At 40.6% G+C, this 12,614-nt stretch overlaps 1 protein-coding gene across 1 annotated transcript in view; it reads right to left on the reverse strand.

The window, feature by feature from the left end:
• Positions 1-2,960, reverse strand: part of LOC101991774 (transmembrane and coiled-coil domain-containing protein 5B-like) — a 12,199-nt gene extending 9,239 nt beyond the window's left edge. Inside the window, exons 1-5 of the mRNA XM_013352634.2 lie at positions 2,926-2,960; positions 2,125-2,274; positions 1,723-1,840; positions 1,365-1,415; positions 326-394 (exon numbers count right to left, since the gene is read on the reverse strand). Coding sequence (XP_013208088.1) covers positions 326-394; positions 1,365-1,415; positions 1,723-1,840; positions 2,125-2,274; positions 2,926-2,960 — 423 coding nt within the window. The remainder of the gene's footprint in view (positions 1-325; positions 395-1,364; positions 1,416-1,722; positions 1,841-2,124; positions 2,275-2,925) is intronic.
• Positions 2,961-12,614: the final 9,654 nt, after the last annotated feature.

A 12,614-nucleotide genomic window follows, 5' to 3' on the forward strand; every position in this document is an offset into this window, starting at 1 on the left:
TTTTTTTTCCTACTTGAATGTCTGTATTTGTGTTGTCCTCATTTAGTTATAAACTTCTTCAGGGAAGACCCCGGTACATTTTTGGAAGGTGTTTCATTAACTGATGAGACGTTTGAGCCCTTCCCTCCACCCGAAGGCAAGGTAGGCCCCTCTGCTTCTAGCATGGAATGGAAAGATGCCCCATGGTAATAAAGGAAGCGAGCTCTTCTCTAAGGCACAAATGGACATGCCTGGGTCACACCTGGGAGAGACTATGGAAACAGTCTCCCAGAGCCCAAAACTGATATATGTGTCACAATCTTCCCCAGTGTGCTGTTCTACTCACCTTCAATTCTGCTATTTTCTTTTTCAGGGTTTCTGGATCAGGGCTAGGATTCGTAAGTTCTGTTGAAATCTGAAACATCATTCCAATAACTGAACTGATCAAGGCAAACAGATGAGCTAGGATAAAGTTAGACTGGGGTCTTCACTAGCAGACCAGTGTGGGTACCAGTTTGGGTACTGAAGCATCTTAGACGGAAACATGTCTCCTTAGCCATGTGGAAGCTGCCTAGCTCCATACTAAGTGGACAGACTTTTATTCTTTTAAATTCGTATTTATTTGTAGTTGTGCATGTGTGTTGTGTGTGCATGTGTGTGTAGGTATGTGCATGCGAGTGCAACTGTCTTTGGATGCCAAATCTCTTAGAGCTTGACATAGAAGCGGTTGTGAACCATTTGACCTGGGCACTGGGAACAGAACTCAGGCTCTCTGCCTGAGTATGTGCTTTTAACCACTAAGCCCTGAGTGGACATCCTTTTCTGTCCCCAAGATCATCATAGCTTCTCAGCAAGGCGAGGGGAACAGACACAGTAGTAGGAGCGGGGAAGGAGTGGTAAGTCATCATTCGCTTTGTAGTTCGTTCTTCTCCCCATGGTCTGCCCTCATCAGAGGACAAAGGCTGGTGTATTGGTGTCTGTAGTCTCTGAAGGTGACTGGGATTGTGAGCACAGAAATTTTACTGCCTTCTCCTTGTTTTTCTGACTAGAGAGTTTAGGACAATAACAACTCTATTAGGGTTCTATTACGAGCTAGGATAAAGTTAGATTGGAATCTTCATTAGCAGAAGTGAAAACAATCACATTTCAAGGATGGACTCTGAGTGTCTGAAAAATTCCCTCATTTGTGTGCAGTATATCACTTATATTTTATATGGTTACATATAATTAATAAAGATATATATGTACACATATATATAATGTATATATCTGACTATCCTCCCAGAACTCATCTCTTATATCTCCTGCCCATTCCACCAGCCTTTTTTTTGTAATGACAATGTTGTAGGAAATGGGGTACCTTAAACCCTGGGGGATCTCCTTACCCTATCCTGAAGTTGCATGATTTTCTCACTTAGGGTCTTGTTCTTTTCCTCCTGTAGGAAGAAGGAAATTAAGGAAACAAACAGATTCTACTCTCAACCTTTTCTCTTACCAAGGCAACATAAATAATATGTAGGGATCAATGGGTCAAGTTAAATGAAAAAGTACACCCTGTTCCAAGATGGGGCATCTGGGAGAGAGCCAAGGTCTTGTCCCCATGACTAGCGCCTCTGTCACAGCACTCGCCCAAGCAGCTGTGACTTCTGTAGATTCAGAGGCAGTGCCTATGCAGAGCCTCTTGGAGAAAGAAAAGAAGGATGAGCGCAGAAGCCATCTAAGGGTCTCTTTTAGAAATCTCACCAGCTTTGCTGTCTCCAGCTCCAGGTCCTTCAGGGCGTTCTCCTTTTGTATTGCGATCTCATTGAACTCATCCATCTCTGGGACTCTCTCAGTGGACAAAGCAATTTCTCTTTCAAGACTGAAAAACAGTTAACTCAGGTGTGGCTCAGTCCTTAGGAAGCCAAAACCACACTACCAACATCTTGGGTTGACAATTGCAATAAAATGTCAACTAAATGAAAAAAATTGGATGCAAAGATCTGTGCCAAGCCTTTTGAGGGCATCACAGTTCGTGTTTCAGGATTTAAATAACACACTGAGTTTTCCCTGAGGGAAGTGAACTTCCCACAGCACCCCTCCACTTCCTTCTAACCTATGGACATGACTTGAGGGGCTTCACCTTCACCAAGGGCAAAGCCTGACCTTTGAATAGATTTTTCTTTCTTTTGAATCTTTCTGAGAAGAAGCTGATTCGCCTGGTCCAGCCGTTGCAGATCCTTTTCAAGGTTGAAGTTCAGGTAGTTGAGATGCTGTTTTGTGGCTTCTAAAGTTGGTATTTCTGTTATCCCATGCCTATAGGAAAAGTGCCTTCAGAACTGAACTCAGATCAACACACCTGACTTCTCACTCTTCAGTCTCCTGCTGTTTATGTGCCTAGTTAGTTCATAATAAACCAATTTCTAAGTGTGTATGTATGTCATATTTTAATTTTAAGTATTACGAGTGATACTGGAATGCAAATGTTTTGTGAGCAAAAGGAAAAACCACACACACACACATATACATACATACATATGTATGTATATATACATATATGTATGTATATATATGGTTGTACTCTAACTTGTTCCCTTCCAAAATTTTACACGAAGAATATGGAATCGTAGCAACACCTATAAGGCATTTACAGATTAGAAAATGAAAGAAATTTCTAAAGTCTTTTGTCACAAACTTGAATACTTTCTGTTTAGTCTGTCAGAAGCCTCAGGTGGGAGGAAATAAGGGAAGGGGCTAGACCTTTCCCCTACACCAGGCTAGTGTGCTGGGAGACTGGGTAGCTTTTGCAGAAAGTCCCACCATGTCAGACTGATGAAGGGAAATCGGAACTGAAATTTTTACTCAGACTCTCTCAGGCTTGAGGAGGAACATCCTTCACAACTGTGGTCTGGATCGCAGGAAACTTCTAGAGCAGTCATCCTGCTGGCTCACTATTGTATTACTTACCCATTATCCAATGGGTTCTGTTCAATGTCTTCCATCGTTGGCTTCCTAGATGTGAATGCAGACATCTGTCACAAAAATGAAGGTCCTACTACCCAGCATGTCATTACCCAGAAAGGAGCTGGCAAAAATCAGACACTCTTTGGGCAAGACAGAGTCAAGTTGTAGCCCTTCTGTATGCTCTCACTTTTCCACACTCAGGTTCAACATTTTACACAAACTAAATTTCCAGCAAACTAGATCATAGCTTCATTTTGGAATCTCAGAACCAATCACATTGGATGTAGAAATCTTTAAAATTTCTTCCATTCTGATCCTTTCCCTTTCTTGCCTGCACTTACTCTAGTAGGTAAAGATTTCAGGGACATGTGATAGACTCATGTATGCCTATTGACAACTACAAAAATAATTTATTCCTAGCTCAAACCCCCAGGAAACAAAACAGAATAAACAAAACCCCCAAACTAAACAAAAGAAAGAACGGAGACAAATGGAGAGATCAGCTGCCTGGTTTCTATTAGCCTAGTACTAAATGCCCCTCTCCCCTCACATTCCACCTTTGCTTTGAAGCTCTTCATTTTAAATACACTTTGAAGTTCCCACCTTTCCTTTCTTTTAATCATTTCTGCTCCATTTTCCTTTTCCTCCAGAAATCTCTCCACCCACAAGAAATCCCAAGCTGTGCTATTACCTTTTTAAACACAACTTTCTGTTTTCAACAGAGAGTTCTGTTCCAAACAGATTCTCTTTCCAGCTAGATGCCAGGACTGTCACTCAAGGGGTTGCCTTGCTGACCGAGTCTCTACCTCTAACTGAGATGGTTACTCTGGCTGGGTGGGGCAGCATGTCATAGTGGGATAGTGACATCGTCTTGTCATGCCAGAGAGTCCAGCACTGCAGGGCAGTTCGGGTGCCTTATGAAACCAGACTAGGTCCTAGAGCACAAGTCTGGGCATAGCTCAAACATCTTCTGCACTATGGCAAACATTCACATCCCAAATCTCTAGAGCCAGCAGTGGTTATGATAACTCTCAACTCTCTTCCATGATCTCTGTGGGGCATGTTCACAAGTTATTGCAGTTAAACTCAAAATGGGCATCTCCACTGAGTTTGTCGAAGGATATGAGGTAGGAAAATCAGATAGTAGGCCAGAAGAATCTGAATGGTGTCTGATCCTTTGCTCTTACCACATGGGGCTTTGGAGCTATAAAACTTATCCTCCCACCCCCGAACTGGTCCTCTATCTCATGGGGAAAGAAGAGTGAGATGTTCTTGTGGTGGCAGAAATACAAGAAAATGAGAAGGCAAAGCAGAAAGGGAAAAAGAAGAGAGTTCTGTCCAGAGCCCCAACTCCTCTGTGTACTTCTGCAGAATTCCCTCTTTATTATTTTTTGAGGTCTTAAATTATTGCAAGAGTAGATGGAGTTTAACAAACATATCAGTGTCACCTTGGCAAGCATCCTAGGCGTCTTCTCTAGACTAAGACAGGCAGGATAAAGAAATGTAGAGATAGCAATAGAGTATAAGCTAGGCATGCTCCTATAAACCAAGTCCTACCTATGCTGTTCTCCATGATCAAATTAAACCTATTAGAGACAAACTGCAGCAACTTCCAGGCCTTGGAAAGGTCTGTGACATCACTCTGTCCAGGAAGATGCCCCTCAAGCAGTGGCCTCTGTTACTTCATCACTCCCTCTCCAGTCAGCTCACACACTTCTACATGGGCATGCTCCCAGACACCAAACAACCAGTCCCAGCAGAATTAAGCCCTTCATTCCATTCTCCTGTTTTGTCATTTTGCATTATTTTCAGCCTGGTTTTCATCCTACAGTTGGGCCAAAGGCTGGCCCTTTGAGTATGTTTTAAGCATTCATTTTTCCATCCCTGCCTAGGCGGACTTCAGGGTTCTGTTCAGACAAAATTCAACATGGCAGAAACATTTTAAGAATAAGTGGATGAATAAACGAGTTACATCATTCCTGTTATCTAAAACAAAAGAACAGGATTCTTTGGCTCCTTCTCCTTCTAACACACCCGAGACAGGCTCACCCACACAGCCACATGAGTACATGTTCCTTATAAATAGTGTGTCATGGCAGAATCCTCACCAGACAGCCGCATCTTCTAGGCACCAGTAGTTGACAAGCTGCAACGGAAATATTTTTTTTTCCCACTAACCTGTATCTTCTCTTTAAGGACACTACAAATTCACGTTCTCCAAGAAACCTTCCATAATGAATTATTCTTAGCTCATTACCTCAAAGAAATCATGTATATTTTGTGAGAGAACATATTTTCCTTTGAAACCAAGAAGCTCAAAGCCACACATGAAGCTCCAAATGTTTACTGCTGTGCTTCATCCTCTCCTCTGTGAGATCTGGGGATTGAATTTAAGTTTTCATGCTTCTTATACAAACGCCCTTAAATGTCGAGTCATCTTAAAGGTCTCTCTATTTGGAATGTACACAAGGACTAGAAGATGCTCCATGTCTTTTGTGACCATTAAGAGGTGTGACAGCTACCACAGTAGATAATATAATGAGACAAAATTGACTATGCTCCCGAGGATGGGGTAGAGACCCACTTACTCATGTCCCAGTTGGACTTTGTGCACTTGATACAAACTGAGACATACCTAGACAAAAAAGGAATCTTAACTGGGAAAATGCCTCTGTCCAAGGCTGCACATAGGCAACTCTGTAGGGCATTTTTTTTTATTTTTATTTTTATTTTTATTTTTATTTTTCGAGACAGGGTTTCTCTGTAGCTTTGGTGCCCATCCCGTTACTAGCTCTTGTAGACCAGGCTGGTCTCGAACTCCCAGAGATCCTCCTGCCTCTGCCTCCCGAGTGCTGGGATTAAAGGCATGTGCCACCACCGCCCGGCTCAGGGCATTTTCTTGATTAACAATTGATATGGGAAGGCTCACTCTATTGTGGATGATGTCACCCCTGGGCAGGTGTCCCTGGGTTGCAGAAGAAAACAGAGCTAGCTAGAAGGAACAAGCCAGTACACTGCGTTCTTCCGCAGTTTCTGTTTCTACCTCCAGGTTCCTGCGCTGAGTTTCCTCCCTGATTTTCCTTCAAAGACTACAACTATAAGATAAAATAAACATTTTCCTCTCCAAGATGCAGTTAGTCATGATGTTTATCACAGCACTAGAACCCTAAGACTACTTAGTAGCTAACTTGGGAGGAAAAACAAAATGGGGCTTTTATTGAAAGAAACAGGAACTTACAGGTTGGAGAGATAACTCAATTATCAAGAAAGTGATTGCAACACCAGCACGATGACCCATGCTTCTAACTCTCTCATACATATAAAAAGCAGGGTGTGGCTGCTTGCACCTATAATTTCAGTGCCAGGAATATTTACCTTTAGAACTGGCTAGCTGGTCTCACTGAACCTGTAAGTTCAATGCTCAGCTACAGACCATTTCTCAAAACGTAAGGTGAACAGCAATAATGTAAGACACCTAACGGGGAACTCTGGCCTACACACACACACACACACACACACACACACACACACACACACACACTGAATGTCCATGAGAACGACTGCTGGGCTGTATGATAAATATATAATTGGGTTTTGAAACTACCTGAGTACTTTCAAATGGCAGCATCATTTTACATTTCCATCACCAAATGCATCACAGCTCCATTTCTTCAACATCACCACTAGCATTTGGTGTTGTTACTGAATGACTTCATTTTTTCTGACAGTTTTACAGTCACAGAATAGTAGCATCTTAAGTTGAACTTCCCTACAGGTACTGATGTTACCCATATATCTACACACAAACTGGTTGTCAAACATGATTTAGAGGTATTCTTTCCCATCATATAGCTTAGTTTGTTTTTTCATCTTCTCTTGTTTGGTGCTTGCGTGCATGCGTGCTGTGTGTGTGTGTGTTAGAGAGTGAGAGAGACAGAGAAAGAGACAGAGAGGGATAGTACCAGCACATCTTTTCCTATGTGTAGGCAACAGGATATTACTGGGTATTTTTGTCACTCAGTCTCAACATTAACTTTTAAGTCAACGACTCTCATGTAACTGGAGCTCACAGATTTGGCTAGACTGCCTGGCCAGCAAGCTGCAAGGATCCATCTTTCTCTACTTCTGCAGCGCTGGGATTTCACGTTTTCATGGTTGTGTGGCAGGCGATTTCCCATCTGAGCCACCTCCCACCTCTGTCCTTCCATCCTCTCAACAGAGGACTCACAAAGCAAATTTCTAGTGTTTTTATATCCAATTTACATGAATTTCCTTTTGTGGATGATGCTTTTAGCACCATCCCTAAAATTCTTCTGTAAGCCCATACTCCTAAAGATTTTTCTCTTATGAGTTTTATAGTTCTACATGCCAATAGCTTCAGTAACCCTTAGCTAGTGTATATGCACAACTAATTAGTAAGGTATTTCTGGATCTTTCTAAGGCACATTTACATATATTTTCACTCCCATGCCATCAGCAAAGATCAAACCTTTTCAGGATGGCTTTGGGTCCTTTTTTTTTCTGGTTTATCTCTACAGGGGGCAATCCATGACCAACTCACATACATGAGCATTAAGTTCTTACTCTACTGTTTTCTTTATACCCTGTAAGCAAACAGATACCATGGTATCATCTGTATCCTTGTGACATAGACCTTAAAACATTTTCATGATTAGATGAGGCTAATCCTAAATCCCTCGGGCATCTGTGAGCCCATCTTTACCAAGTTGCGCATCTATGAAGTTGCATCAGGGAACTCTGGGCTTCTGTGACTTAGAAAAACAAAATGGACTTTCCTGTTTTCTCTTTCCATTATGGTTTTGTGTTCACCGCTGTTTATCTTACTGAGAACTGCTGTTTTGCCCCAGGAGCGAGGTAGTGGTGGAGCGCTATGCTAATTTGTGTGGGTCCAGAGTAAAGTTTCAACCTTTACATTTGAAATCCCATTAAGCCAGAAGGGTTTGTATTGTCATGCTATTTTAGCTCTCCACAAATATCACACCGTGATGAGACAAATCGTTATGGTGTTAGGAATTAACTGTGTCTTCCAAGTGTGAAGAGGCAATTTTCAATTGTTAGATTATGTTCTGAAAAATGATTAAAAGGATGGACATAATACATGTTCCAAAGATCTTGTGTTCCCTGTTTCATATGCAAATATTTGAAGAAAAGAATATTTCATGGTTTAGAAGAGACCGAATTCTTTTGTATCTTATATAGCTTTTCAAAGCATTAAGACTGAGTTGTCAATCAAAGCTAACAGAATTAAATAAAAATTTCTGTATTATTAAGAGAGTTTCCCTGGGGCAATAGTCAAACTGCACAATATTTAATTAGCATCTATGTTGTCTGAATGGAAATAAAACAGATGTCGTCATACAAAAATCATATCCTCTAAACCATCATGATAAAATGCTTTTACTCTGGTATTGCTCGTCTCTCAGAGAACACTAAACTCGATGAATCCCAGAATAACTCTTAAGACGCTGGGCTCATTCAGAAAAATGCTACCATTAGAATCTTGGAGACCTCCAAATCTGATTTCTTCTTTGTATTCCACCTATAATAGTGTTTATTAAGGACATCATAGCTGCCACCTTGCTTTCTCAATAGGATTTGAACTTGAACTGTCACTGGACAACGCTAGGCATAACCTAATAATTCATGTGAGGCAGCATAAAGACACATAGTCTACTTACAGGATGTGGACTGGAATAAAAATGGTACCCACATATTTGGAGACAACAGCTACTCAGGTGAGTACACTTCTAGAAAGTTGTAAGCAGCAAAATAGAACAGATACTCGACCCCACAGATAAAAATCTCATCGCATATCTTACCTGAAAATGTACGTGAACTTTTACACTGAAGAAAATGCACAATCCTTTTCACACAGTACTGTTCATAACAGCTACACACTGACAGAAACCTAAGTGCAGTAAGCTGCAGAATAGAGAAATAATTTGTGACATCATAGAAGCAGAAACAATTTGGATAATATATATGAACTTCGTGATCATAATCCTGATCCAAATAGGCAGAGCACAAAAGAATGTGTGTGCTTTCACTCAATATACATAAAGTAAAAACCCCACAAAACTAAACGTATTGGTCTAGGATAATATATATAATATTATATATATATATATACATTATATATATGTGTGTGTGTTAAGTCTGAAAATAGAAATGAGGGAATAATTATAATATTCACAGTGATTATTATTCTAGAAAAGAGAGGGAATGAAATCAGGGTAGGAAAGAGGACTTTTAGAATATATTTCATATTCAGGCCTTGGTATATGAGTGTTGCTTAATCACTCTTTCCTCAATGCTATGCATACGCATTATATTATCTTATTATGGAATTTCACACTAAAATATTCAATTTAAGCTTAGCATAGTGGCCCATGCTTCTAATCCCAGCACTCAAAGGCTAGAGGAGGAGAATCATAGTGAGACCAGCTTGAACTGTACAAGGCTTCCCCTTTAAACAAACAAAAAAAAAAAAACAAAAAAGGAAAAATATAACGCATATAACTTAGAACAATTAAATCCTTTAAGAAGAACTTGTGCTGGTCAAATATTCTTGGTGGTGTGGTCTTCCACTGGAAATTGACTGACCCAGCAGGGGCTGCATTCTCAGAGAAAATGGTCTCTCCCCTTCCAATAGCTTCACAACTAAGGGTGGGATTGTGTATCCAGCCTCTCTGTGCAGGGATTCTGTCTGGCTTGGAGTTGCACAGGTTGCTATACTCATCATAGCAACTGCTGTGTTTTTATAGGTGCAGCTTGCCCTGCTGTGTTCAGAGGTCATGCTTCGTGTAGTTTCGTCCACCTTTGCCTCTTACCTTACCTATGTCATCTACCTTCTCTTCCATGATCCCTGAGGTTAGAGAGGGTGACAAGCATTCTGCAGCCTATTATGCCATGTGTCTTAAGCAGCTGTGGGTCATTGCGTTCTTCTCTCTCTGCTGCAAACAGAACTTTCTCAGATGGCAGTTAAGAGATACATTGATTTATGTGCATAATAGTACACTATGAAGAGCTGGCAGTTTAATACTACATCTTATTTATTTAATGTGTGTATATGCTTGTGTATTCTTGCCAAGTGAGCACATGGAAGTCAGAGGACAGCTTACGGGAGTCGGTTTTCTCCCTCGACTGTGCGCATTCTAGGTACAAATTCAGGCCACCATGCTTGACTGTAAGCATCTTTACTTACTTAGCCATCTCGCTGTCCCCAGTATTACCTCTTATTTTAAAAGACTTATTTAGTTTAATTTTCCATGCCTGGGTATTTTTTCAGGCAAAAATGTCTGCGTTACATGAATGCGCACTGAACCGAGAGGTCAGAAAAGAGCATCAGACTCTCCGGAACCGGAATTACAGTCAGGTGTGAGTCACCAAGCTGGTGCTATAAACCCAGCCTGAGTCTGCGCAAGCAATAAGAACTCTTAACTGCTGAACCATTCCTCCAATCCTCCTCTCCAGCCAGGCTTGATGTTTATGATTGCTCTTCCCTCACTCATGCTGGGATTCAAACATAACTCATTCAAATTTAACATCAATTTGCATACGTTTATTTGTATAAGGCTTGAATTTTTGCTAGTTGAGCAGTGTGGTTTTGTAGTATTTCTCTTATATACACAGTCCTGTTACACTTAGCTGTCATGACTTTAGTCTCCTTTTCATATGGAATAGTTTTGCTGCCTTTGGTCTTTCATAGATACTAAGGGTTTTGAAGATGATAAGTGAGTTGTCACACAGACTATTCCTCCTGGCCTCCCATGTAATGTGGTTTTTATATAACCTTTTTCTTAACACCAACAAAGAAAGAGGAAAAATGATGATGATGATGATGATGTGTGTGTGTGTGTGTGTGTGTGAGAGAGAGAGAGAGAGAGAGAGAGAGAGAGAGAGAGAGAGAGAGAGAGAGAAACTCCAAATGTGCTCCGGGTGTCTTAGGGTTTCCGTTTCTGTGATAAACACTATGAGAAGTACCTTGGAGAAGAAAGGGTTTATTTCTGCTGGCTGGAGTGCACCCAGAAAGCAAAGCAAGCAGTCCGTTCATGATGCAATCAGAAACAGGCAGACTGGGCAAGCCTTACAAGAACACAACATCACTTGTAAGTTATGAACAAATTCTCTCTTTTGGCAGGTACATTCTCCAAAAATGGCCCCAGTTGTGGCTATTGTATAACCTATAACTCTTATCCAGATGAGGAGCCCAATCCCTCTTCCTTGACTTTGAACAAACTCGTGTCTGTGAGCATAAGTAAACTGCGCCAGAAGTAATCTTGAGAGACTGTGGAGACTAGATGAGAAACAGCTCTCAGCTTCAGCCTCCTTCACTTCAGACTCATGCTTCGAGAAAGTCCAAGGAGAACAAGAAAAGAAAGCAAGAATCTCTGTAGTAGCCAGGACTGACCCTGTAGTGAGTCCCAATCTCCAGCCAGATAGCTCTGTGGAGAAGAGATGGCATTTCTCTGAGTTCTGCCCAAGATGTTTGCTGGCAGTTGCATTTGCCTTCAGTCTTTTACTCTTGGGTGTAATGTCTTGCTACATAGCTTCAGGTCACCAAGATGATGTCTAATATATAAGTGTCACATGAGCAATAGACAAAAAACTAGGAGTAAGGTGCTCAAGACATTTCCAATAACAAGCAGCCTGTTCAAGGGTTCCATAAGGGAAGGAGACAGAAGTGAGTGACACCCCTAGGCCATATCAACAAGAACAGAAGTCACACCTGGAGGGCTCCTGCTTAAATGCTACCATTCCAGAATCAAAGCTGGCTATGGAGACTGCTTTTATACTTGATGCTAAATGTGATGTTTCTTGTCACAGCCATTATCTTGTGTTTGTTCTGCTTCTTAGATTTTAGTCTCAGTCTCCCAGGCCTCTCTCTGTCCTTGAAACCTGGGCTCAAAAATGCAAAACACTTAGCAGCAGCTTCCATGATGCCAACCAAAAATTGACAAAAGTAGTCATCACCATCATGTTCAATATCAACCCAACTGCTCAAAGCCGAACTCCCAAGTCTGTCTCAGGAATGAAATGTTATCATTTGTTAGACTTACCAAATGAAGATTGGACTTTTTCACCATTGATTGACAGTGGCCCTTGATTACCACGAAAAGAGCTCTCAATCTCCTTTAAAATTTATTAGCAACTCTTTCTTTTCCTCAAGTGCATCTAGGGAATAGTTTGAAGAGTTAATTGCAATTGATAAGCTGTAATTAGAAGCTTATGCTTTCCCTAGAGTTTGCAGCCAATAGCTCCAGAATCTTATTAGGGAATTTAATTAATGGATTTCCATTTCCATTTTTACTTATTAGGAGAGAAACCAGAACAGTGATGAAAAACTTTCCATAGAAATGAAAAAAAGTTAGGTAAATTATCATTTTAAAGCCTCATTATAAAAGGAAAATATGTTTAGTGAACTCTCATTCAGATAAATAAAGATGTTCCTTAGCTCATTTTTAATTATTATCACTATGTTTAAGAGAAAGCAATTCTCAAAATCAATATTATAGCTTCTCACAAATCATGGATCTGGAAAAAACATAATCTTAATGATATGGGAAATATGGGACAAAGATTATTTTGGCTAAAAGACAACTTGAAAGATAGTGATATTAATACCTGCTTACTCAAAATAAGTGATATTTGATAGAATACTCTTTATGTTA

Source organism: Microtus ochrogaster (assembly GCF_000317375.1).
Source record: "Microtus ochrogaster isolate Prairie Vole_2 chromosome 14 unlocalized genomic scaffold, MicOch1.0 chr14_random_1, whole genome shotgun sequence".
NCBI classification, from domain to species: Eukaryota; Metazoa; Chordata; class Mammalia; order Rodentia; family Cricetidae; genus Microtus; species Microtus ochrogaster.